Source organism: Erinaceus europaeus, chromosome 16 (assembly GCF_950295315.1).
Source record: "Erinaceus europaeus chromosome 16, mEriEur2.1, whole genome shotgun sequence".
Taxonomy (NCBI): domain Eukaryota; kingdom Metazoa; phylum Chordata; class Mammalia; order Eulipotyphla; family Erinaceidae; genus Erinaceus; species Erinaceus europaeus.
The window spans coordinates 25,633,262-25,660,858 of NC_080177.1; the positions used below are offsets into that span (position 1 = coordinate 25,633,262).

The following is a 27,597-nucleotide window of genomic DNA, read 5'->3' on the forward strand; positions in this document are numbered from 1 at the left end:
TCTGAGAAGGAATAAAACTTACAAGGAGCCCGAGAGGTGGTGCAATAGATAGAGCTTTGGACTGTCAAACGTCCTAAATTCAATCCCTGGCATCTCATGTATCAGAGTATGTTCTGGTGATCTCTCTCTCTTTCTCTAGTTCATAAATTAATAAATAAATAGTTTTCTTTCTTTTTACTGTGAAGAGTCTTCCATTTCTTTTTTTTTTAATTGTTTACAAGTGATTTAATAGCAGCTTATAAGATTATGTGGTGTAGTTCCACACCACACCCACCATCAAAGTTCGGTGCTCCCACTCTCCTGATGATAACCACCACAGTTCTCACCAAGTCTTAGAGATAGTTTGTTTGCTTCTTCTGGACTCTGAGGAGTTTTGCTTATTTCAGTCTTTTTTTTTTTTTACATAAGAGTGAGAGCATCTGGTAATTGTCTTTCACCTCTTTATAATAAATACCTTAAAAACAGGGAGTCAGGCGGTAGCGTAGTGGAGGTGGCGCAAAGCGCAAGGACAGGCATAAGGATCTCGTTTCGAGCCCCCGGCTCCCCACCTGCAAGGGAGTCGCTTCACAGGTGGTGAAGCAGGTCTGCAGGTGTCTGTCTTTCTCTCTCCCTTCTCTGTCTTCCCCTCCTCTCTCCATTTCTTTCTGTCCTATCCAACAATGATGACATCAATAACAACAATAATAACTACAACAATAAAACAAGGGCAACAAAAGGGGATAAAGAAATAAATATTTTTTAAAAAATTTTAAAAACAAAACAAAAGAAGAAAAGAGAAAAAACACCCATGAAATGGAAGAGGATGTTGCATCTGACGCAAACCTGGGAGGCCACACCTTTCCTTCTCAGCAGTACCCTCCCAGCTGCACCAGTATTTACCACAAGTCTCTCCTATCTTTTCTTAGACCCACCACTTCTTCTTTTCTGTGCCCCACTTTCCCTCTGAATTCCCCAGGTCTGGCAATGCATGCAGCGCTCTGGTTCTGCTAGCACCATGGTGCTCAGGCTGTGGTGCATTGGGGTGGGTGAAGGAGAGTCCCTGAAGGCAGTCTCTGTCATGAAGAAGCTGGCTGGGGAGGGAATGGATGGACTGGTTGGAGGTAAAGGAAAAACTGCACAAATGTGTTGTAAGCAGGACCTTCAAGGCACATGCAGATGGTCACTTACTTAAAAAAAGATTTACTGGGGGTTGGGCGGTGGCACAGTGGGTTAAGCACATGTGGCGCAAAGTGCAAGGACTGGCATAAGGATCCCAGTTCAAGCCCCCGGCTCCCCACCTGCAGGGGAGTCGCTTCACAGGTGGTGAAGCAGGTCTGCAGGTGTCTATCTTTCTCTCCTCCTCTCTGTCTTCACCTCCTCTTTCCATTTCTCTCTGTCCTATCCAACAACAAACAACATCAACAATGGCAATAATAATAACCACAACGAGGCTACAACAACAAGGGCAACAAAAAGGGGGAAAAATGGCCTCCAGGAGCAGTGGATTCATGGTGCAGGCACCGAGCCCAGCAATAACGCTGGAGGAAAAAAAAAAGTAAATCTTTTTTTTTTCTATTTTATTTAATAGGACAGAGAGAAATTGAGGGGGTAGAGGAAAGGAAAGAGGAAGAAAGATAACTGGGCTCTGGATGGAGTGCATGTTACAATGCACAAAACCCAGGTTCGAGCTCTCGGTCTCCACCTTCAGGGGGAACACTTTGCCAGTGATGCAGGCACCGAGCCCCAGCGCTAACCCTGGAGGAGGAAGAACAACAGACTGGAGTTAAAAATGATCACAAAGTTTGCCTTCGGTGCCTTCCCCAAATCTGTCTTACCTGTGTTCCCCGCCATCTCCCCGGAATCGCCACTCAGCCCACACCGCCTCTCTATGTCATCAATGTTCAACCATCCTGGGGTTCCACCCAGGCTTGTCCTCCCCTCAGTTCCACCCTTTAAATGAATACAGCCGCCCTCATCAAAACTTCCCCCTCATCCCCATAAACTAGCTATTAAAGAACCTCTCCTGAATTTTCTCCTTAGAAAGAGAAAACCAACCTGTTATTGGAGGAGCTCACATAAACAAGCCAAGAATTTTGGCAGGAGCAGAACCCTGTACACCACACCTCCTTCCCACAGGCAGGCAACCCCTTCCTCCCTTCTCCAAAGGACCCTAGAGAGAACTGCCTAGGGGTTAGCGCCGGCTCTGTGGGTGGGCTGGCCAGCTTCTGTCTCCTATTCTGTCGTCCAGTGACTGAACTCTCCCGCCCCCCTTTCTCCCAGCAACAAAGCTATGGGCTCTGTGTGAGGGCTGGGCCACCCTCTAAGAACTGACTACAAAAGACCTAAAGAGAAGTAGTGTCACTCAATGGGAGGACCTGGCTTGGACCCAAAACTTGTTGCACAAACGTTGGGGGGGGGGGGTCGTCACTTATCTTTCAGCGCCTTAGGTGCCTTATCTGCAAGGGGGGGGGCAAGTAAGGGGGGACAAAGATGAGGCCTTTAGGCCTGAGTTAAGGCTTGAGCACACATGTTACATCCAGGAATTAGCAGCCTATGCTAGCGTCAAATAATTTGCTCTACCTGTCTATACCCACTCTTTAGGCCCTGGGTGCTGGGGGGTTATTCGGAAGACATGATGAAGAGACAGCATGCTAGCTCACTTGGATAGTGCTACTTTGCCATGTGTGTCCCCCCCACACACACACCCCAAGTTCCAACCTGGCCCACTGCACTGAAGTAAGCTTTGGTGCTGTGGTCTCTCTTGTACTCAGTATCTCTCTCTCTCCCTCTCTGCCTCTCTATCTCTATGTTAGAAAAAAAAAGGGGGGGCTGGTGTGGTGGCGCACGTGGTTGAGTGCACATGTTACAGTGAGCAAGGACCCAGGTCCAAACCCCTGCCCCCACCTGCAGGGGGAAAGCTTTGTAAGTGGTGAAGTAATGTTGCAGGTATCTCTCTGTCTCTCACTCTCTATCTCACTATACCCTCTCAATTTCTGACTGTCTCTATTCAACAAATAAAGATAATAAAAAATGTGGGGGGAAAAAAAGTAAAGGGCTAGGTCTGTATTTTTAATTTGCCAGTCACTAAGGTCATGGCTATTTAAACTCTAATTCAAATGAAATAAGATTTAAACTTTAGTTCCTGAGTACTAGCCACATCTTAAGTGTTTAGTAGTCATTAGCGGCATAGACCATTCCCACAGCAAAGAAGGTTCCATTGACAATTGCTGGATTAGAGAAAAGGGTCATGTAAAGAAATAGTCTGTTTATTTTACTCCTGGGATCAACTGGAATGGAACCCTGGGAGGCTGGTCTGTGTGTGTTTGCTGTGTGTGAGTGTGTGTGTGTGTGTGTGTGTGTGTGTGTGTATGTTCAGGCATACATATGTGGCTGGGGGACATGAGGGGGTACAGCCATCAGCTCTTCTGGATGAGCTCAGTGACAGTCCTTGCAGGGCTGGACCTGGTGGGTAAAGTCACAGAGTGACAGTGTAGTGACTACAGAGGCCCCAGACCTGCCCTTTTTTTGTGAAACAGCAAAGCAGAAGGCAGGAAGGAGGTCCTCAGTTCTGAAATCCAGTCCTGACTCTGGACCCCAGAAGGCCTTCAGAAGCAGCAGGGGAAGAAGGTGTGAAGCTCCAGCATGCAAGAGAGAAGGACAATCAACCCTGAGCACCACCTTAATTCATGGGCTAAAGCTGAGTAGATGTAAGAAGTGGACTTCACGGGGACTAAGTGCTACAAAAGACACACAGGAGGTTTACAAGATAGCTCACCTGGGAAGGTGCTTGCTTTACCATACACACAGTGCCCCAGGCTTGACACTCAGCCAGGGTCAGACCCGCATTTTAACAAAATCAAATCCAGAATCTCACTCCATTTTCTTTAAGATTATTGTGTGTGCGTGGACATGTGCGTGTGCGTGTGCGTGTGTGTGTGTGAGAGAGAGAGTGTGTGTGTGTGTGTCAGTCCAGAGCTTCACTCTGGCACATGCAGTGTAAGAGATCTAATTCAGGGAGTCGGGCAGTGGCGCAGTGGGTTAAGTACACGTGGCGCAAAGTGCAAGGGCCGGCTTAAGGATCCCAGTTCGAGCAATTTATATTCTCATCAGCAGTGCAAGAGGATTCCCTTACCCTTGCAATTTCTCCAGCATTTGTTGTTACTATCCTTCCTTATGTATGACATTCTCACAGGAGTGAAGTGGTGTTTCATTGTTGTCTAGGGTTGCATTTTTCATTTCATGGGGAAAGCCTCAATTTCTGATTTTTTAAAAGATTTTATTTCTTTATTCATGAGAAAGGTAGGAGAAGAGAGAGAAATAACCAGACATCACTCTGGTACATGTGCTGCTGGGGATTGAACCCAGGACCTCATGCTTGAGAATCCAATGCCTTATCTACTGTGCTACCTCCCGGACCACTCAATTTCTGATCTTCAAATGAGAGGAGATTCAGCTGGTTTATGGGCCTCAAATCTGAGAATAGCCCAGGAAATTGCCCCATAGAAGCAAAACTTACTCAGTCTAATGCCACAGCCCCCAGGGCCAAGATGGGTGGGGCAGGACTAGGTTAAAAGTGGCAGGAGCCACCACCACTACCCCCGCCACACACACACACACACACACACACACACACACACACACACACACACACAGCAGTTAAGGAAGCAAGTGCTCTCAGGTGCCTGCAGTCTTGAGAGCAAGTGCCTCCTTAAAAGTCTGGGCTAGTGATGGAGATAGCACAGTGGTTATGCAAAAGGCCTGCCTCAGAGTCTAAGGCACCACATTCAGTCCCCACCATCACCATAATCCAGACCTGAACACTACTCTAGAGAAACAAAGAAGTCTGAGCCTGCACTTTGCTCACCCTGCCTGGTTTTGGCAGTGGGATGTGTGGTCTCTCAATCAGCAGTTGCCCCTGACTAAGCTACAGTGCCCGCCCACGCACAGAGGGAAGGGAGCTTCAGAGCTCAGGTCCTGGGGGCTTTCTGCTTTGTACAGACTGTGTGCTGGCAAGTCCAAGAAGGGGCATGACTGCTCTGAATCAGAACTCAGTACCCCCTCCAGTAGTTCCCACGTTTAATCTTAGAAGTTTATAGCTGCCTCTGTGTTCACTGCTGTAGGTTGGAGATTGGGTGGCCTGGCTGCACCCTTGTTTACTTTCCCCGGCAAAATACTCCACCTACTCACCGTGAGGCCCTCCTGTGGGCAGAGTTGGGTACCTGGCCATAGGGATGCTCTTTGGATACAAACTCCCCAAGTGGCACTAGGAAACTCTTCAGCTGGCAACCCAGGGTTGCTGGAGCAGAGTGGGCACCTGTCTTAACCAGGCTGAGAAGCTCAGGGAATTTTTCATTTTTCTTTTTTCTTATTTCCATTTCCCCCCACCCCCCGTGCATGCACTGCTCAGCTCTGGCTTATGGTGGTGCTGGGGACTGACCTTGAGTCCTTTAGTGAGCTCAGGGATTTTCAAGGGTGGAGGTTCACAAAGTTGCCTCACAAATATCCAGGTGTTGGTGCACCTGGTTAAGCACACACACTGCAGTGTACAAGGACCCGGGTTCAAGCCCCTGGTCCCCACCTGCAGGGGGAAAGCTTCACAAGTGGTGAAGCCAAGCCACAGGTGCCTCTTTCTCTCCCTATCTCCCCCTTCCCTCTCAATTTCTCTCTGTCTCTATTCAATGATAAGAAAACAAATTATTATATTATAAAAGGTCATCTTTTAATTTGTTTTCTTATTATTAGATACTCTCCTCACCTAAAAGATCTTTTGTTTTTCCGTCAAAGTAATCGCTAGGGATAAGTGCCTGTATGGCTCCACTGCTCTCAACAACCATTTTACTTTTTGATTGAGGGTGAAGGACAGAGGAAATAGGGAGGGGAGGAGAGAAAGAGGAGAGACACCTGCAACAGTGCTCCACCATTCGCTCATGACGCTCCCCTCCCCCCCCCCCCGCAGGTGGAGGGCGTTTACTCAGTTTCTCAAGCATAGTAATGTGTGTGCTCTACCAGGCAAGCCCACCTGGCCCCTCTGAGAGACTTCTTTTTTTTTTTTGTAATTTTTTATTTATAAAAAGGAAACACTGACTAAACCATAGGATAAGAGGGGTACAACTTCACACAATTCCCACCACCAGAACTCCATATCCCCTCCCCTCTCCTGATAGCTTTCCTATTCTTTAACCCTCTGGGAGTATGGACTCCCAAGGTCACTGTGGGATGCAAAAGGTTGAAGGTCTGGCTCTATAACTGCTTGCCTGCTGAACATGGGTATTGACAGGTTGATCCATACTCCCAACCTGTCTCTGACAGACTTCTTATAATGAAGAATCCCCAAGGCCTGGAGGTGGCATTCTTGGTTAAGTGCACACAATACCATGTGCAAGGAACCAAGTTCAAGCCCCTGCTCCCCATCTGTGGAGGGAGGACACTTCACAAGAAAGGAAGCAGTGCTGCAGGTGTCTCTCTGTCTCTATCCCTCTCTTTTAAATTTTTTTTTTGCCTCCAGGGTTATTTCTGGGGCTCAGTGCCTACGCTACAAATCAACTGCACCTGCAGGATAATTTTTCCCTTTTGTTGCCATTGTTGTTTATTATTGTTGTTGTTGTTAGATAGGGCAGAGAGAAATCGAGAGAGGAGGTGAGAGAAAGACAGACACCTGCAGACCTGCTTCACCATCTGTGAAGCAACCCTCCTGCAGGTAGGGAGCCAGGGGCTCGAACCAGGATCCTTACACTAGTCCTTGTGCTTAGCACCATGTGTGCTTAACCGGCTGCTCTACTGCCCAGCTCCCTCTCTCTCCCTCTCTATCTCCCACTCTCAATTTCTCTCTGTCCTATCAAATAATAAATAAATAAACAAACAAACAAATAAATAGGAATTCCCCAAGCCATGGCCTGAGACTGTGGAAATGGGTTGCATTTCTGCCCTGTCTGCTCTCTCAGTGCAGTGGCACTGCTAGCATTGCTTGGCTCTGAATGGTGCCCTGGACAGGGGTGGTCAAAGCCCTGCAGCATGGCCATCTTCTTTCTGCGGGGTTTCCCAAGTATTCCAAGGTCAAGATTCTATCCCTTTCTTTTCACCCACATAAAAGAAATGAAAAGAAAAATCTCCAAGAATGACATGCAGGGAAAGGCGGGAAAGAAGAAAGGGGGGAAAGGAGGAGGGAAGGCCTTCTCAATATTGACCAGACCCAGCTCTGCCTATTCATACAGCTGAGTCACGCTATGTATGCCCTTCGCTCCACCCTACCCTCCCGATAGCCAGTGGGCATTTCTTCTCCTGGGCTGGTTCTGAGGGGTGGACAGGGCTGTGGTACTGCCTGGTGGGTAAAGCAGAGAATTGCTCTTCCACAGCAAAAGATGGCTGAGCACCCCCAGAAAGAGCAATGATGCTCTGGAGTTGTTCCAGATTTTCTAGTGGAAGAAAGAGTAGGGTTTCAAGGTGTTTGTGAGAAGGTACTTTACCCTTCCATGTTGGAGAGATGTTCCAAGGCCAGCACTTCTTCTGGCAGTGTCCTGTACCATCCAGCCATCACGGCATGAGATGGATAGTATGGGAAAGAAAGAGTATGAGTCGGAGGGCTGGGCGGTAGCACAGCGGGTTAAGTGCACATACCGCAAAGTACATGGACCTGCACAAGAGTCCTGGTTTAAGCCCCTGGTTCTCCATCTGCAGCGGGGAGGGGGGGGGGTGTCACTTCACAAGTGGTGAAGTAGGTCTGTAGTTGTCTATCTTTCTCTCCCCCCTCTGTCTTCCCATCCTCTCTCGATTTCTCTCTGTCCTATCCAACAACAATGATAGCAATAACAACAATAATAACAACAATGACAATAAACAACGACAGCAACAAAAGAGAAAAAATAGCCTCCAGGAGCAGTGGATTCACAGTGCAGGCACTGAGCCCCGATAACCCTGCAGGGGAAAAAAAAAAAAAGAAGATCAGTCAGTGTCCACTATGTTACTCTGTGGTAACAAATATCCCTTCCCAGACTCGGGGTTTACAACACAGATTAACTTCTCACTCATGTTGGCTGAAGCACTCTTCCCCAGTTGTCTTGGTTCCTGGAACCCAGCTTTAGAAGCAGCCCGTTTGGGCCATGCCAGGCTTGTGACACAGTGAAAGCAATGATAGCACCAAGTGATGGAGCTTAAAACTTCCAATGGAAGATGCATCAGTTCTTCCACTGGTCACAGCAAGGCACAAGACCCACGCTGAATAAAAGGTTCAGGGTTAGGACAGTGAATAATCAGGGAAGATACTGTAGTTTTTTTGTTTGTTTGTTTGCCTCCAGGGTTATCGCTGGGGCTCAGTGCCTGCACTATGACTTCACTGCTCCTGGAGGCCATTTTCCTCATTTTGTTGTGCTTGTTATAGTTGTTATTGTTGTCATAGCTATTGTTGTTAGGACAGAGAGAAATCGAGGCAGGTGGGGAGCTGGGGGCTTGAACCAGGATCCTTAAGCCGGCCCTTGCACTTTGCACCATGTGCGCTTAACCTGCTGCACTACCGCCCAGCCCCCAATAGTGTAGTTTGTCACAGTGTGTCTCTTGATTCAAGACCCAAGAAGGACACCCAAAGAGAACACTCTTTGGCTAAAGGAGATGGTATGAAGTAGTGGGGGGAGGATGCTTGGAATCAGGTTTTAATGTGGATAGAGCCCTCCTTACATGTCTGAATCCAATATTGTTCTTTCTGCTACTTCATACTGTCTCCTGTGGCCAATTTATTTAACTTCTCTGATTCTTTGCTTCCATCTACAGAATAGGTGGGATACCTTATTCAGAGGAAATATTGAGAATCAACTGAGGTTGAACATGTTAAGTCTTTGGTACATAGTAGAAATAGTATAAACATAAACTTCCTGTTATACTTTCTGCCAGGCTTTTATATTTTATCCTTAACTCCGGAGGTACCAATCTTCCTTCTACTAACCTTACAAAGTTGGGATCAAGTTGGATTGAGGGGGTTGATTGTAGCTTTACTGTGTGCCAGGCATAGCACAGTTTGCTATTATTATTTCATTGTTTTGCCCCATTGTCCTTTGAAGTGGGGTTTATTGTTATACCATTTAACAGGTGAAAAAAAAAAAGCAAGATCAGAGAGAAAGTGTAATTTGCATGGCATGTTATGAATGGCAGAGATAGGATTTTTTACAAAAAGATGTATTTATGAAAGAGAGAGAGTGAGTGGTCCGGGAGGTGGCGCAGTGGATAAAGCACTGGATTCTCAACCATGAGGTCCTGAGTTCGATCCCCAGAAGCACATGTTCCAGAACGATGTCTGGTTCTTTCCTCCTACCTCTCTTATGAATAAATAAGTTCCAAGAGAGAGAGACAGAAAAAGAGAGAGAGAGAGAACAAGAGCAGAGAGAATGTATAACTTGCCAAAAGTCATGAATGGCAGAGAGAGGATATATATATAATTTTTTTTCACTTTTTTTTTGCCTTCAGGGTTAGGGCTCGGTGCCTGCACCATGAATCCACTGCTTCTGGAGACCATTTTTCCCCTTTTGTTGCCCTTATTGTTTTATTATTGTTGTGGTTATTATTATTGTTGTTGTTGTTGCATAAGAGAGAGAAATTGAGAGAGGCGGGGTAGACAGAGGGGGCAAGAGAAAGATATACACCTGCAGACCTGCTTCACAGCTTGTGAGGTGACCCCCCTGCAGGTGGGGAGCGGGGGGGGGGGTTCGAACCGGGATCCTTACGCTGGTCCTTGCGCTTCACACCATGTGCACTTAACCCACCATGCTACCGCCCGACTCCCAATAGGATATTTTTTTAAAGATTCATTTATTTATGAGGGAGAAGAGTAGAGAAAGGGGGGGCAGAGATGGGGGAAGAGGGGAAGAGGGGGAAAGGGAGAAGACCAGAGCAGCACTCTGGCACATACGACGCCAGGGATTGAAGTTGGGATCACTTGCTTAGGGAGTCCAGTACCTTGTCCTCTGCATCACCTCCTGAGCCATCAGAGGTAGGATTTGATTCCAGATCCAGGATCCATGCTTCAGTGTAATGCTTTTCTGGGGTGATCTGTTCAGTGCTACTGTATGAAGCAGTAACTGACAGTAAACATTTGGAAATTTACAGCAGCTGGGCATCACTACTATAAAAGCACAAGAATGAAGTCTACACCTCTCTGGGTTTTTCTCAAACTAGATGAGTAATCAAAACAATATCTGACAGGTTGGCAAAGGAAAACAAAAATTAATCTGACAGCATACATAGTAAGGACTTACTGGGCTATATAAGTTCTAAAGAGAAAAGAGTTTGTATAGGGATATTTGTCCTGTGATAACAGACTGGAGCATCAGGAAGGAGAGGTTACATAACAAGAAGGGAATCCCCTTATCTTAACTTTGAGAGTGAAAAGATGACTTTCTAACAGAGAGAACACGTTCACCAACAAACATACATATATGACACCCCTAAACTGCATTATTCTAGGTCACAAAAAGTGTGTGGTGGGGGGAGCACTGATTGCATTGTCTGTGAGGAATAGGGCAAAGGTGGCTGAGCAAGTTGTGGTCTATATACACAATAGAATACTATTCAACTATTAAAAATGGTGACTTTACCGTTTTCAGCCGATCTTGGATGGATCTTGAAAAATTCATGTTAAGTGAAATAAGTCAGGAATAGGACAAAGGACTGAGATGGAGCAGCAATTTCTTTCCAGTCTTTCTTGCAACCCTGCTATACCTAAAAATAAATTGAATTCTGGGGTCCAAGTGATGGCACATTTGGTTGAGCATACATATTACCAAGCACCAGGACCCAGGTTCAAGCTCTTACTCCCCACCTGCAGGAGAGACATTTCACAAGCAATGAAGCAGGTTTACAACTTTCTTTCTTGCTCCTCATCTATCTCCTGCTCCCCTCTCAATTTCTCTCTCTCTTATCAAATACAATAGAAAAAAAAAAAAAGGACAACAATGAGATACCACTTCACTCCTGTGAGAATGTCATACATCAGAAGATGTAACAGCAGCAAATGCTGGAGAGGGTGTGGGGTCAAAGGAACCCTCCTGCACTGCTGGTGGGAATGTCAATTGGTCCAACCTCTGTGGAGAACAGTCTGGAGAACTCTCAAAAGGCTAGAAATGTACCTACCCTAAGATCCTGCAATTCCTCTCCTGGGGATATATCCTAAGGAACCCAAAATATCCATCCAAAAAGATCTGTGTACACATATGTTCTTGGCAGCACAATTTGTAATAGCCAAAACTTGGAAGCAACCCAGGGGTCCAACAACAGATGAGTGGCTGAGCAAGTTGTGGTCTATATACACAATGGAATACTACTCAGCTGTTAAAAATGGTGGCTTCACCGTTTTCAGCTGATCTTGGATGGACCTTGAAAAAATCATGTTGAGTGAAATAAGTCAGAAACAGAAGGATGAATATGGGATGATCTCACTCTCAGGCCAAAGTTGAAAAACAAGATCAGAAAAGAAAACACAAGTAGAACCTGAAATGGAATTTGCGTATCGCACCAAAGTAAAAGACTCTGGGGTGGGTGGGTGGGGAGAATAAAGGTCCAAGAAGGATTCAGAGGACCTAGTGGGGGTTGTGTTGTTATATGGGAAACTGGAAAATGTTATGCATGTATAAACTATTGTACTTAGTGTTGAATGTAAAACATTAATTCCCCAATAAAAAAAAGAAAAAAAAGGGAAAAATGGATTTGTAGTGTCTGAACTGAGCCCCTCTTTTCCTGGTGGAAAAGAGACAGGTGGGGGAGGGGCAGAGGTGGTAGGATAGATAGCATAATGGTTATGCAGACTCTCATGCCTGAGGCTCCCAGGTCTCAGGTCCCAAGTCCCACGGTCAACCCCCATTGCACCATAAGCCAGAGCTGAGCAGTGCACTGGTAAAAAAGAAAGAAAGAAAGAAAGAAAGAAAGAAAGAAAGAAAGAAAGGAAGGAAGGAAGAGAGAAAGAAAGGAGGGAGGGAGGGAGGGAGGGAGGGAGGAAGGAAGGGAGAAAGAGACACTGCAGCACTATTCCACCACTCATGCAGCTTCCTCTATGCAGATACTCTCATGTGGTGTTGGAAGGTTTAAACCTGGGTCCCTGTGCATGGCAAAATGTGCACTCTATTGGGTGATCTATCTCCCAGCACAAAAAACAACAACAAAAAAACCAGAAAAGAGCAAGAGAGAAAGCAAGCAAGGAAGGAAGGAAGGAAGGAAGGAAGGAAGGAAGGAAGGAAGGAAGGAGAAGAGACTTATTTAATCAGTGAAACCAGAGCTGAGGGAGGTGGGTATGAGTCAGGCCCCAGGTCCAGTGAGTCAGACTTGAGGCAGGCCAGAGCAAGAGCTTCCCAGGGAGAAGAATCAGGTTCTGAGGAAAGCAGAAGCCTTAGGTCCCTCCTGGCAGGGGCACCTCAGGGAAGAAAAAGACAGAGCTTTCTCCCTTCCCTGTTTCTGTGAACTCATCCAGGAATCCCCTCTTGCCAAAGAAAGTGCTACTCTAAGCCTTAGAGGGTGGAGGCTGGGTGAGTCTGAAAAACCTCTGTGTGGATTTCCTAGTCTTTAAAAGATAGATATGAGCACACCATAGGTAGAGCCGAAGAGGGTAAAATACTCCCATTCCACTCTCATAGCTTGGATTTCAGTCTGGCAACATTCTGAATCTTAGCTGATTCTCTTCTCTTCTTCCCAGCTCATAAGTATATGCACGCTGTCCTGCACTTTGTGTGGCCTGGGGCAAGTTCTTCAACTGTTTTAAGTTTCAGTTTCCTTGTGTGGAAACTCACCTGACTGCAGGCCAAATGGTGGTGCACCTGGTTGAGCACACATGTTACAACACGCAAGGACCAGGTTTGAGCCCCCGGGCCCTACCTGCAGGGGGAAAGCTTTATGAGTAGTGAAGCAGTGCTGCAGGTCTGTCTGTCTGTCTGTCTGTCTGTCTGTCTCTCTCTCTGTCTTCCCCTACACTCTGTCTCTATCCAATCTCTCTCTCTCTCTCTATCTGTCTTCCCCTACCCGCTGTCTCTATCCAATCAGTAAAGATCATAAGAAAAAGAAAGAAACTCACCTCTTCAAAAATCACCCCCTCCAAACCCATTTTTTAAAGAAAAAAAATCATCTCTTGAAATTTTTGTGCATTAAATAAAAATTAACACCTTCAGCAGGCCTGTCCTCAGAAGGTTTTGGATCTGTGTTCATTCTGAAATGGAGTGAAAGTTACATTGCTTCAGATTCTGAAGATCCAAATGAACTTCTGTCCCCACCTGTGGCAAGGGGGGAGGGGGAAGGATGTCACGGGAATGAGCAGGGCTACAGGTGCTGTCCTTCTCTCTCCTTGTCTCCTCTCAATTTCTCTCTGTCCTATCAAATAAAAGGAAAAAATACCACCAGGAGTGGTGGATTCATAGTACAGTCACTGAACCCCAGTGATAACCGTGGTGTTAAAAAAGAAAAAAAAAATCAGTGTAGAAGACAGAAATGGGCCACTGGCAGGGAAAGGGTGCCTGGTGGCTGGTGTCATTTCCAAATGGGCTCCAGGCTGATTCTGAAAGGCCTTTCACAGCCTGGGGCAACTTCTCCCCATCTCAGGCCTTCTCTCTCCTTCTGGCTGTCTGGTTCCTTTCCCTTTCCTGGTGAGCAATCCCAACCTTACCTTTCACACTGCAGGGCAGATGGTGAATAAGCAGCCTGAGACCTAAGTCTTCCCAGACAGGCCAGTATTCCTATTTCTTGTTGTCTGGGGCTCTACTGTGGACTGCAGGGACATGGGTCAGCCTGTCTTCATTCCAAATGTTGGCACTTCAGTAATGGCAGATATTATGAATTCATTGTGGCATAAAAATATTGCACTAAGGGTAGGAGCAGATAGCATAACGGTTATGAAAACAGACTTTCACGCCTGAGGCTCTGAAGTCCCAAAGTTCAATCCTCTGCACCACTATAAGCCAGAGCTGATAGGTGATCTAGTTAAAAAAAAAAATGCACTAAAATATTATTCATCAGGCTAGTGAGATAACTCACCAATTTTACCATGCCCACAACCCAGGCTCTAAGCTTTCAACCACCGTGGCTGCTGTGGTGTCTTTGTCTACCTGAAAAAAAAAAATAGGCTGGGGCCAGGTAGTGGCGCATGTTACAATGTTCAAGGACCCGGGTTTGAGCCCCCAGACCCCACCTGCACGAGGAAAGCTTTGCGAGTGGTGAAGCAGTGTTGTAGTTGTCTCTCTGTCTCTCTCCCTATCACCCCCTTCCCTCTCAATTTCTGGCTGTCTCTATCCAATAAATAAATATAATAAAAAATTTTTAAAACTTTTCTGGCTTACAGTAGAAAAGGTGTGTGTGTGTGTGTGTGTGTGTGTGTGTGTATGTGTGTGTGTAGTATCTTCCGCTCTAGTTTTTGTTGATGTTGTTTGCTTGTTTTTGTGGTGTGTGTTGGGGAGGGGAGGGCAGAAGAAGGCTCTTAGCAGACTGTGACTCCTTCCTTAAGCCTGTGTGTGACCTGCTGGCTAAAGGGTGCCTTTCTCTGTCCCCACCAGAGGCCAGGATAAAGTTACCAGTACTACTTAAAAATCAAGGAAGAGGGAAATCCAGAGTGAACCTTACTGGATGGGGTGTATTGCAATAAAGCAAAGGACTCTGGACTTTGGGGGGCCAGCGCCTTAGGTATTCATTGCATGGTGGTGAAGAGAAACTTAGCTGCTGGTGGGAGTAAATTGCAGACTTAAAGGGGAGGTAAGAGGCTGTATTCATGTATCAACAACTGTCCTGTAAATCATTGTTTCCTTCAATAAAATGAGATAAAAGGGGCTGGGCGGTGCCACACCTGGTTAAGCGCACATATTACCAAGTGCAAGGACCTGGGTTGGAGCGCTTGTTCACCACAGGCAGGGAGGATGCTTCATGAGTGGTGAAGCAGGGGCTGCAAGTAACTCTCTGTCTCTTTCCTTCTATATCTCTCCCTCCCTTCTCAATTTCTGTCTCTATCCAGTAATAAATAAATAAATAAATAAGATATTTAAAAAATACATTTAAAAATTATAAGAAAAAAAGAGAAAATTAAAATGAAATAAAAAAAATTCCAGGCTGGTTCCCTACGCCCACGCTCCCAAACACCATTTATTCTCATTATCTCCCCCCTCCCCCAAAGAACTACTCAGCTCTGGCTTATGTTGGTGCTGGTGATTGAACCTGGGGCCTTTGGTGTCTTTTTGTTTATCTGGTATGCTCTCCAACTTCCCTAAGCCCCATTTCTATTGACCTTGGAGTGTTCCTATCAGTTTGAGAAACCCCTGCAAGGCAAAGTAGCAAGTGCAAGGCTGTGGTGGTGCACGGTGGGTGGGGGGCACCGGGCGCGGGAAGTTCCCACCGGCCGCAGCGCTCCATCCAAGTGGGCAGACTGTGCCCCAGGACCTCCCTCTCGCCCCCACCCCCCCCACCCTCACACCTGCATGGGGGAAGCACGGCAGAAATCCCGAACTTCAGACTTCCGACGGGAAGGCCGGAGCTCAGAGTTCTGGCCCCGGGCCAGCAGGCGTCGCCGCCGGCTGGGCGGGTGGGGGGAGGCGGGGAGGCGCTTCCTGGGCGCGGAGGGCGCGGGCGGCGCCTGGCGGGGTCTGCGGGTGCGGGCGGCGGCATGGAGGACGGCGTGCTCAAGGAGGGCTTCCTGGTGAAGAGGGTGAGTGACGCGCTTCTCCTGGCATTGTCTGGAGCGGGCTTGGGGGGTCGGTCGGGGGGTCGGGGCGGAGTCGGGGGGTGGTCACACAACCTTATCAAGCCCGCTTGTCCCATTGTCCACCAGAAGGCGGGTGGACGAGGTAGCTGGGGGTCAAATTGAAACAGAAAAGAGGGGCCAGAGCCCAGGCTGGAAGGATAATGTCTACTAGACAGTGCCGTGCAGTTGGCAGTTACCAAGGTGGGTTTTATTTTATTTTTTAAATTGTACTTTATTTATCAGAGGACTGCTCAGCTCTGGATTATGTTGGTGCAGGGCATTGAACCTGGGACTTTGGAGCCTCAGTAGTGACAGTCTCTTTGCATAACTATTATGCTGTCTCCCCTACCCACCAAGGTCGGTTATCTTAAAACAGCTCGTGAATATAGAGAAGAGAATGGCGTTTAAATACAGTGAGTTGAAACAGCAGAGATATGCTCTGTAGACCCCACACCTGTCCAGGCAATGCAGCCTTTGCTGCCACACTGCACCCGGGATGAACCCGGCCTCCTTTAATCCTTTAGCAGTTCTGCAGGGTGTGTGGTGCTACAGGACCCCCTCCCCCCACCTTTCTTCCAGGCAGCCTTGCTCAGGCTCTTGGCGCTAAGTAGGTGATGGAGCTGGGATCAAACCCCCTTAGGTTGACTCCAGACCCTATTCTGTGGGTAGTGGGGTGGGTCTTGTATTATCACTGTATTACAGATGAGGAACCTGAGGGTCAGAAAGAGGGAGATAACTTGCCCCAGAACCCAGGGCTGTTAAGAGCGGGAGCTGAGAGCTGCATCCTTCCTATTACCCCAGTGGCTTTTCCCAACGCAAGTATGAGACCAGATGAGAAAAAAAAAAAAAAAAAAAAGGTAAAGAAAAAGAAAGAATAATAATAATGGGACCATCTGGGAAGATAGCATAAAAGTTATGCAAAAAGGCATCAAAGTTCCCCATTTCAATCCCCAGCATCACCATAAGCCAGAAGTGAGCAGATTAAATTGAAGCAAAAAAAAAAAAAAAAAACACCTTGGAATCTAGGGAGGAGATGAACCAAGGATCAGCTTCCAAGAGGAAGTTTCATATCTGAACATTTCTTTAAAATGTTCACCTTAATGTTCATTGTGTTGACTTAATAACAGAGCACACAGATAAGTCTGGGGTTGAGCTCTTTGGCACTTTTCCTGAGTCTCCTGGTTGGAGAGAGGGGAATGGATGAAGAAAGAGGAAGGCGGGGGTCAGGCGGTATCACAGTGGGTTAAGCGCACATGGCACAAAGCTCAAGGGCCGGCTTAAGGATCCCAGTTGGAGCCCCCGGCTCCCCACCTAAAGAGGAGTCGCTTCACAGGCGGTGAAGCAGGTCTGCAGGTGTCTATCTTTCTCTCCCTCTCTGTCTTCCCCTCTCTTCATTTCTCTCTGTGCTTTCCAACAACAATAACATCAATGACAACAACAATAACTACAACAACAATAAAACAACAAGGGCAACAAAAGGAGGGAAAATAAAATTTAAAAAAAAAAGAAAGAGGAAGGCATCCTTTATGTCTCTTTTGGTGGGCAAATCACCTCTGACGTGTCACATGGAGTTCAGTTCCCAGGAATTGTATACATCAGACTTTATGTTACATTACAGTACACATCAGCCGATAGAGAAGGGTGGTGTGTTGTTTGTTGTCTGCAGGAGTGGTTAATGCCAGATCAAGGGTCAGACTGCATATGGCAGGCACAAATTTCCACTCCTGCTGATGAGAGAGAGATAAGCTGGCTCTTTGCTGTATGCAGTGGCACCTCTGAGAGACCACCTAAAGGGAATTTCTTTTTTTTTTTCTTTTTCAGTCTGTGTTTTAAGAAGTTCTAGACATATGATCAATTTTTCACCTCTCATATTAATTAAATAGTGGTATATATGTTTACACTTCAATAGGAGTGTACATAAACACCACTCCCACCACCCTAAAGGGAATTTCTGTGGTCTCTCTCTTCCTTGCATCTTGGGAGGTGAGAGAGAGAATGAAGATGGGGCAGTGGAGTTGAAGGACTCTGCTGATAGCTGGGGGCTGGTGTGGGGGGCTCTCTGTGTTGGAGGGAGAGGTTTGCCTTTGCTTGATTCCTCCCTCCCCTACTTCACAGTCTGGGGAAGGCTGGAGAGAAGAAAGCATGTGAGTTCTCTTTCCTCTAGCTCTTCTCAGTGTTGGAGGTCTGCAGAGTCCAGGGTGCAGAGAAATAAGTCAGTCACTAGGTCTGGCCCCAAAGCCATTAAATGGGCTTGTCTGAAATGCCTCAAACTCTTTTTCAACTAGATCTAAGACATGGTTTTGGCTTGACCCTAAAGCATGAAGAAGCCACACTCTTCCTCCAACCCCCAGGTTGCTCCCACCTGCTTATCAAGCAGAGCAACACCCCCCCCCCCCTTCCCGTATCCTGTTTCCCGGGTAACAGCAGCAGCCTGTGTCCACTGGAACAGCTGGAGCAGTAGGATTTCAAGCTTTTAGGAAGGTTTACAGCCTAGAGGTGGGGCAGGGCAGGACCTGGAAGTCAGAGAACAGGAACAGTCATCAAGGGTTGGGGGTGGGGGACAGGCAGGGGCATGAAGGGTTTGGCTCTTAATCTGGACCTGAAAGAAACTAGGCTCCAGGCAAAAGGCTGGGAGCTTGCTTGGCCTGGTTTTAAAGGAGACTGAGGGTGAAGGAGCTATGATCAGCAGGCTTGGGGCTGCTTTCCCTTTAAGAAGAGGCGGGGGTACTGCTGCCTGCTCTATATTCCAACAACAATCCGAAGGTGACTTGGCCTAGAAATTTCACTTATAGACTCTCCCAAGGAAGTATATTTTAATTTTTTTAAAGTTTTCCCCCCCCCCTTTTTATTTGATGGAACACAGTAATTGAGAAGGGAAGGAGAAACAGAGAAACACCTGCAGTACTGCTTCACCGCTCATGATGTTACCCTTGTCGGTAGGGAGTGAGAGCTTGAACCCAGGTCCTTGTGTATAATAATGTATGCACTCCACTAGGTCCACCACTACTGGAGCCTTTTGTTGTTGTTGTTGTTGTTGTTTGATAGAGACAGAGAGTGAAGGAGGCCACAGAACCCAACCTTCTTCCAGTGTGGTAGGGACCCCGCTCGAACCTGGTTGTGCACAGCGCAAAGCTGCACACTACCCAAGTGAGCTATTTCTTTTATCCTAAAAAAATGTTTACATTATTGGGTGGCTTAGAAGTAGAGTGCATGCCTTGCATTATAGGAGCCCCAGGTTCTGTTCATGGGTCTACATAAAATATTGGAGCAGTACATTGGTCTCCCCACCTCAAAAATATAAACATGTGGGGACCGGGCAGTAGCGCAGTGAGTTAAGCGCACATGGCGCAAAGCTGAAGGAACAGCGTAAATACCCTGGTTTGAGCCCCCACCTTACCACCTACAAGGGGGTAGCTTCACAAGTGGTGAAGCAGGTTTGCAGGTGTCTACCTTTCTCTCCCCCTCTCTGTCTTCCCTTCCTCTCTCAATTTCTCTATCCAACAATGACGACAGCAATGGTAACAGAAAGGGGGGAAAAAAGGCCTCCAGGAACAGTGGATTCATAGTATAGGCACTGAGTCCCAGCAATAACCCTGGAGGAAAAAAAATGTGTGAGGGGCCAGGAGATACCTCACCCCATAGAGCACACACCTTACCAAGCATGAGGCCCCAGGTTCAAGCGCCACCATGACAAGGATATACCATAGATAGCAATGGGGAAGTTCCATGGATGGTGGTTGGTGCTGTGGTATCTCTCTTCTCTGTTTTCCTCCCCCCACCGTAAATAAAGACCCAAAAGAATTGGTCTGGGGAGTCCTCTCATATGTCAGACATACACAAGAAAGACTTTGAAGCCATTTTTCTATGCCACATAAAAAATAGAAAACAGGGAGTCAGGCTGTAGCGCAGCGGGTTAAGCGCAGGTGGCGCAAAGCACAAGGACCGGCATAAGGATCCCGGTTCGAGCCCCGGCTCCCCACCTGCAGGAAAGTCGCTTCACAGGTGGTGAAGCAGGTCTGCAGGTGTCTGTCTTTCTCTCCTCCTCTCTGTCTTCCCCTCCTCTCTCCATTTCTCTCTGTCCTATCCAACAACGACAACAACAATAATAACTACAACAATAAAACAAGGGCAACAAAAGGGAATAAATAAATAAAATAAATATTTAAAAAAATTTATTAAAAAAAAGACATCCAAAAAAAAATAGAAAACATGGGAATCAGGTGGTAGTGCAGCAGGTTAAGCGCACATAGTGCAAAGCGCAAGGACCAGCATAAGGATCCCGGTTCGAGCCCTGGCTCCCCACCTGCAGGGGAGTCGCTTCACAGGCAGTGAAGCAGGTCTGCAGGTGTCTGTCTTTCTTCTCCTCCTCTCTGTCTCCCCTCTTCTCTCCATTTCGCTCTGTTCTATCTAACAGTGATGACATCAATAACAACAACAATAATAACTACAACAATAAAAAAACAAGGGCAACAAAAGGAAATAAATACATATTTTTTAAAATTTAAAAAAAAAGAAAACAAAATGCTTATAATGTCACAAGTCAGACACAAACATTAGGGTAGAAAAGTAGAAGAGAAAAGTAGAGTAGAAAAGTAAAAATAAGAGAAAAAAGTGTGGTCTAGATGCTAGCAGGCAGCAATCAAGAAGGTAGGGTCTCTCTCAGTTTCTGGTAATTGCAGGCAGACCTAATGTCCTGTAGAAGCATTGACCCAACATCTCTCTTTTTTATTTTTTATTGTTTTTTTATATTTATTTATTTTCCCTTTTGTTGCCCCTTTTTATTGTTGTTGTAGTTATTGTTGGTGTTATTGATGTCACTGTTCTTAGGACAGAGAGAAATGGGGAAGACAAAGAGGGTGAGAGAAAGATAGACACCTGCAAACCTGCTTCACCACCTGTGAAGCGACTCCCCTGCAGGTGGGAAGCCGGGGTGGGGGGTGTGGGAGGGGGCGGCTCGAACTGGGATCCTTACTCTGGTTCTTAACCTGCTGCGCTACCGCCGACTCCCAATATCTCTCTTTCTGACATACAACCATCTTCTCCCTGTGTATCAGAATACTGACTTTCCTCTTTGTGCAAGAATACCAGTTGTGTTGGATTAGGGCCACCCTACTCTAATATAACTTCACCTTAACTGGTAACATCTATCTGTAAAGACCCTGTTTCCAAATAAGGTTCTCAGGTAACAGCTGAACTGGCTACTGGGACATTTATCATTCAGTCATTGGATTGAATTGACCTCACTGTGGTCTGGGTAATTTTTTTTTTTAACATGAGAACTTAGTTTTTCCTTTTTATGCTTAAAAGTCTTAAAGAATTCCCCACTGGCCACAGTATTTAAATCAAATTCTAGTGCCCTGGTAGGACTCTGGATTTACAAGCACGAGGCCCTGAGTTCAATCCCTTACCAGGGTGCCTCTCTCTCATGAAATAAGTATTTTTTTTTTTAATTAAGGTCCGGGATGGGGCTAGGCAATGATGCGCCCAGCCGAGCACACGTGTTACCACGTGTGAGGACCCGTCCACATGTAGTGGGAAGCTTTGCTAGCAGTAAAGCAGGTCTGCAGGTTTCTCTCTCTCTTCCTCCCTCTTTATCTCCTCTTTCCTCTCAGTTTCTCTCTGTCCTATCAAAAAATAACATAAATATTAAAAAATTAAGGTCAAATTCTACATCATAGAAACTGAGAAGTCAGATGTGTCCCCTTCCTTCCCTACAAGCCCCTGAGACAGAGCCATGCCAGCGGGTGTCTGGGGCCCTCAGTCCTCACTCCCTAATGGGATCCTCACTCTGTGTCAACTAGCTCTGCTCTGCTCTGCCTTTTGTCTTGTCTTTTTTCTCTTTTCTTTTCTCTTCTCTTCTTTGCTTTTCTCTTCTTTCCTTTTCTTTTTCAAATAGAGACAAAGTCAGAGAGGCAGAGATAGAGGGTGAGAGAGACTACAGAACGAGGGGTTTCCTCCAGTGCACTGTGGGCTGGGCTTGAACCTGGGTTGCACACATGGCAAAGCAGCACACTATCCAATGGAGCTATTTTGTGGAGTTCCAAGAAGTAGTTTATGCCCTTCCAGGTTCTCTGCCTTCCAGTCCTGGCTAACTAACTCTACACAACCTTCAAGACCACACCAGTACTGGCTTCACACTCTTCTGAGCTCCCTTGTCCCTCTCAGCTCCTCCATGAGGTTAGAAGGTGCCCTGCCTTAGGTAGATCTCTTTGTCTAATGGTTATTGTAAAACTTAGTATTTTAGAACAACAAATATTCATTGTCCATCTTTCTTTGAGCTAGGTATCCAGGAACAATGTAGCTTTGAGCTTCTGGCTTGGTTGCTGTCATGAGCGTGCAGCCAAAGTGTTGCCCAAGTTGGTAGTTGTCAGAAGACTTGACTGGCTGGAGGATCCATTTCTTTCTTTAAAAAAATATTTTTTAAAATATTTATTTATTTCCCTTTTTGTTGCCCATGTTGTTTTTTATTGTTGTAGTTATTGTTGTTGTTATTGATGTCATTGTTGTTAAATAGGACAGAGAGAAATGGAGAGAGGAGGGGAAGACAGAGGGGGAGAGAAAGATAGACACCTGCAGACCTGCTTCACCGCCTGTGAAGCGACTCCCCTGCAGGTGGGGAGCTGGGGGCTCGAACCAGGATCCTTACTCCAGTCCTTGCATTTTGTGCCACGTGTGCCTAACCCGCTGCGCTACTGCCCAACTCCCTTGGAGGATCCATTTCTAAGGTCCCACAATGGGCTGGCGGCTGGGGCCCTCAGTCCTCACTCCCTAATGGGCTCCTCACTCTGTGGCAACTAGCTTTGCTTCACTCTGCCTTTGTCTTGTCTTGTCTCTCTTTCAAATAGAGACAAAGACAGAGAGGTAGAGATAGTGAAAGAGACCACGACACTGGAGTTTCCTCCAGTGCCCTGTGGGCTGGGCTTGAACTTGGATTGCACACGTGGCAAAGCAGCACACCACCCAACGGAGCTATTTTGTCAGCCTGGCAGCTAATTTTTCAGAGTGGTTGATAAATGAAGGAAGGAGGGGGAGCAGGAGAGAAATTGATAGAGAGGGAAGGGCCACCAGGACTGAAGTTGCAGTCTGTGGTGTTTTTTATTTTGTGGCCAGGTTGATAGCTGTGCAACTCCACCATTCCTGGTGGTCATTCCTCCCCAGCCCTTTATTCCTATAGAGACAGAGAGAAACAGAGGGAAAGAAAGAGAGGCACCTGCGGTACTGCTTCACCAATAGTGAAGTCTCCCCACTGTAAGTGAGTTCTAGGGACCTGAACCCAGGTCCTCAGGCATGGTAACTTATGTGCTTTATGTGGTGTGCCACTGCTGGACCCCTGAAGCTATAGTCTTGTATAACCCAGTGTCAGAACTGACATTCCGTCACTCTGCCATCCTCCCCTGGCCACACAGACCGTTTTCTGCTTTACAACACAGGAAGAGACTACAGAGGGTGGGGACCTTGGGAGACCCACCAACTCTGTCCAGAAATGTTTTATTCTAGGAGGCGTCAGTGTGTATTCCTCATCCTTTTGGGTCAGAATTTTGTTCATCTTTGTCTCCTTCTTCACTGCTGCCAGCATCGTGCTTGCTACAGTAGTATTTAGTCGTTGATTGTTGAATAAAGAGACAAATGGATGAATGAATTTCCTATGGGACAGGGTTAGATAGCATAATAGTTATGCAAAAAGACTGTCATGTTGAGGCTCCAAGGTCCCAGGTTCACTTCCCCACACCACCATAAACTAGAACTGATCAGTGCTCTGGCAAAAAAAAGAAAAAAAAATTCCTATCAGGATTGTGTTCATTTGTATGTAAATTAATTTTCTTATTAGAAAAATAACACAAGGCGGGGCAGGCAGTGGCACACTGGGTTAAGCACACATAGTGCCAAGTGCAAGGACAGGTTCAAGCCCTGGCTTCCCACCTGCCGGGGGTCACTTCGCAAGCGGTGAAGCAGGTCTGCAGGTCTTTCTCTCCCCCTCTCTGTCTTCCCCTCCTCTCTTGATTTCTCTCTGTCCTATCCAACAACAACAACAACAATAATGACAAAAATAAAATGGCTGCCAGGAACCGTGGGTTTGTAATACAGGCACGGAGCCCTGGTGATAACCTTGGAGGCAATAATAGTAATAATAATAATATAAGAAATTACAAAAAACAACAACAGTATTCAGCACTCAGAGTTGTAAAATGAAAACTAAATTTGCAGCCCAGGTATTGGTAACTGATTTTTTTTTTTTTTTTTTTTGGCCTCCAGGGTTATTGCTGGGCCTTGGTGCCTGCACTGCAAATCCACTGCACCTAGAGGCCATTTTTTCCCATTTTGTTGCCCTTGTTGTTATTGTTGCCATTGATGATGTTGTTGTTGGATAGGACAGAGAGAGATCGAGAGAGGAGGGGAAGACAGAGAGGGGGAGAGAAAGATAGACACCTGCAGACCTGTTTCATTGCTTGTGAAGTGACCCCCCTACAGGTGGTAAGCTGGGGGCTTGAACCAGGATTCTTACACTGGTCCTTACACTTTGGGCCACGTGCACCTAACCTGCTGTGCTACTGCACGGCCTTGAGAATTGAATATTTAAAAAAAAGAATTATTATCTTTATTTATTGGATCAAGACAGAAATCAGAAGGGAAAGGGTAATATATATATGGGGGGAGGAAAGGGAGAGAGAGAGAGACCTGCAGCACTGTCTCACCAGTTGAAAAGCTCTCCCCCTGCAGGTGGGGATTGGGGGCTTGAACCCAGGTCCTTGCTCATTGTAACATGTGTGCTCAGCCAGGTGTGCCACCACCTGCCCCCAGAACTGAATTTAAAAAATATATATATATTTATTTATTATTTAGTAGTTACAGAAAAAAAATGAGAGGGTGGGGGAGATAGACAGGAAGAGTCAGAAAGACACCTGCAGCTCTACTTCACTTGTGGAATTTTCCTCCTGCAGGTGGGGACCAGGGGCTTGAACCTGGGTCCTTGTGCACTGTAATTGTGTGCTTAACCAGGCATGTCACCACCTGGTCCCTTAGAGCACTGAATTTGTGTGCATGAGGTGCTGAGTTCAGTCCCTGGGGTCATATGTGCCAGAATGATGCTCTGGTTCTTTCTCTCTCTCATAAATAAAAATTTAAAAAATAGAAAGGAATTTTTTTATTCTTATTGCCCTGTTTTCAGTTCAGTCCTGGAGGTGATGATTATTAACATTTCTGGGATATTCTCTCAGAATTTCTCTAAAATAGCTACTAGAATGTGAATGTTTGCTTGTTTTTAGATAGTGTCTGAAGTAATCTAAGTATTTATTTTATTTTAATTAGAGAGAGAGCACTATTCAGTTCTGGCTTCTGGTGGGGCTGGGTATTTATTGATCCTGGGACTTCAGAGACTTGGGCTTGAGAATTTTTTGCATAACCATTATGCTGTTTCCCCAGTCCATAACACATTTCACTCGAGCTTGTTTGAGGAGAAGAGTATTCCTGGAGGATGGCACCTATTAAGTAACTGGGAAATATTTTGGTCGGGTGTGGGGGAGTTGTGTCAGAGAACTTGATTGGGATCCTACATAGACAGAGATGATACAGCCAGACACAAATTCCCAGAAGTTCCAGCAGAGGTTCTTTGGGGAGGTGTCACTGCTGACAGTTTGTATCTGCCTCTAACTCGAGGGGTTGGGTGTCAGAAGAACCTGTTCTGCTGCTGTTGTCTTTGCCAAAATTGCCCATTTTTGGGTGCTTCCCTGTGCGCAGAACTGGCAAAACCTTAGTAATATGTGCACTCAGCCAGGTGTGCCACCATCCAGCCCCTTGGCAAAACCTGTCTTCTACCTGCTCTCTTGGTGCTGGGAAGTGTAGGGTTTTCTCTGGGTTTGCTAGGTGTACTTCTCTTCCCAACGCCCCCAACCCTTCTTTTTCTTTTCCTGGTATTTCTAGTTTGCTGGTGCTGGGTGTAACAGTGTATCATAGCATAGACAAGGTGGCTTTCACATAGGGGCTTGTTTTCTCACAGCTCTAGCAGCTGAAGTCCAAAATCAGGGTGTCAGCCAGTTTGGGTTTGGTTTCTTCTAAGGCATCAGCTTAACTTTGCTCACATTCTTGCTTCAGTCCTCACGTGGTCTTTGCTCTGTGCACACACGCCATTGGCGCTTCTGGAGACCCACATTTCCTCTCTTAATCATCTCTTTAAAGACTCTATCTCGGGGCCAAGTGGTGGTGCACCCGGTTAAGCACACACATTTTAGTACTCAAGGACCTGGGTTCAAGCCCCTGGTTCCCACCTGCGGGGGAGGGGGGGGGAAGGCTAGCTTCATGAGTGGTGATACAGTTCTCTCTCTGTCTCTCTCCCTCTGTCTCACCCCCTCTCTGTCTCACCCTCCCCTCTCAATTTCTGTCTCTATCCAATAATGAAAATTTTGTGCTGGTGAAACAGCATAATGGTTATGCAAAAACCTCATGCCTAAGGCTCAGAAGTCCCGGGTTCAATCCCCAACACCACCATAAGTCAGAACTGAGCAGTGCTCTGGTCTTTCTCTTTTAAAAAAAGTCAATAAAATATATTTAAAAATAAATAAATACAAAATTTTTTTAAAGATTTCCTATTAAAAAAAGAGACTGTCTCCAGCAGCTGAGGAGATAGCCTAACTACTAGAGCATTGAATTTGCATGCCTGATACATGTATACTAAACTCACTCCTTTCTGGTTCCTCAGTAGACATTTCCCCACCCCGTAGGCTATTCTCCAAACAAGCTTTCATCCATCACCTGGCTAGCCCACCCATTGGCTCTTATAGCCCATTCAAAAGGCCCTCAACTACTCACCTTTTAGCCCTGCAACACCCAGTTAGGTAAGCCTGCTGGATATTTAGCACTGGTGGATTCAATGTAACAAACTAATCACATCCTTTGACTAGTAATATTCTTTCTAGGAATATATTCTAAGGGGAAAACTCAGAGTTGTGGATCATTTATGTGCAAGGTTAGTCACTGCAGAATTGTTTATGATAGTGAAAAATGAAATCACCTCAGTTACACACCAACAGGAGAATGACAACTAAATGATGCAACCACCTAGTGGGCATTAGGAAAATACACTTTTATTGTTGTCATGGGACTGCACTGCTCTAGGTCAACTTTTTCAGATAGAAAGTCAATCCCCCTGCTCTGAAAAAAAAAAAAAGAAAAAGAAAGAAAAACCCTGGAGGTGGCACAGCGGGTAAAACTCGACTTAGAAACATAAGGTCGGGAGCTGGGCGGTAGTGCAAAAGGTTAAGTGCACTTGGCGTGAAGCACAAGGACCTGAGTAAAGATCCCGGTTCGAGCCCCCGGCTCCCCACCTGCAGGGAGGTCCCTGCACAGGCAGTGAAGCCGGTCTGCAGGTGTCTATCTTTCTTGCCTCCTATCTGTCTTCCCATCTCTCTCCATTTCTCTCTGTGCTATCCAACAACAATGGCATCATCATCAACAACAACAACAATAACTACTACAATTAAAAAAAAAACACCAAGGGTAAAAAAAGGGAAAATAAATAATAAAAAAAAAATTTTTTTTAAAAAAAAGAAAGTGCAAGGCCCTAAATTCAATCCCTGGCATCATATGCCAGAATGATGTCCTGGTTCTTTCCCTCTCTCCCTGTTTCTCTCATAAATAGATAGAATTTAATTTTTTTTCTCAAACAGCTCACATATTTATTATTCCTAACCAAGTGTGCAAGGCAGCAGTGCTTTGCTCAGAATACTAGTGGTCTATCCCAGCATAAACATGTGCGCATCTTAGAGGAATCCTTGTAGACCCAGCTGTGTTCTCCAGTGTCTCCTCTTGGAGTTGTACCTGATCTTATTACCAGATTTCATCTAAATCCACTGGGGAGTGAGACGGTTCTGCTTTTGCTTCTTAGCCAGGAAGTGCTTGATCCTAAAAGTCTTGTGGGAAGACATGGGAAGTCAGTCCACCAC

At 46.2% G+C, this 27,597-nt stretch overlaps 1 protein-coding gene and 1 pseudogene across 1 annotated transcript in view; one reads left to right on the forward strand and one right to left on the reverse strand.

Moving 5' to 3' along the window:
* Positions 1–15,397: 15,397 nt before the first annotated feature.
* The window catches only part of PLEK2 (pleckstrin 2), a 30,689-nt gene continuing 18,489 nt past the window's right edge, over positions 15,398–27,597 (forward strand). The window contains exon 1 of the mRNA XM_007525814.3: positions 15,398–15,625. Coding sequence (XP_007525876.1) covers positions 15,584–15,625 — 42 coding nt within the window. The 5' untranslated portion in view covers positions 15,398–15,583. The remainder of the gene's footprint in view (positions 15,626–27,597) is intronic.
* On the reverse strand, positions 15,707–27,579 carry LOC103115963 (large ribosomal subunit protein eL39-like; annotated as a pseudogene).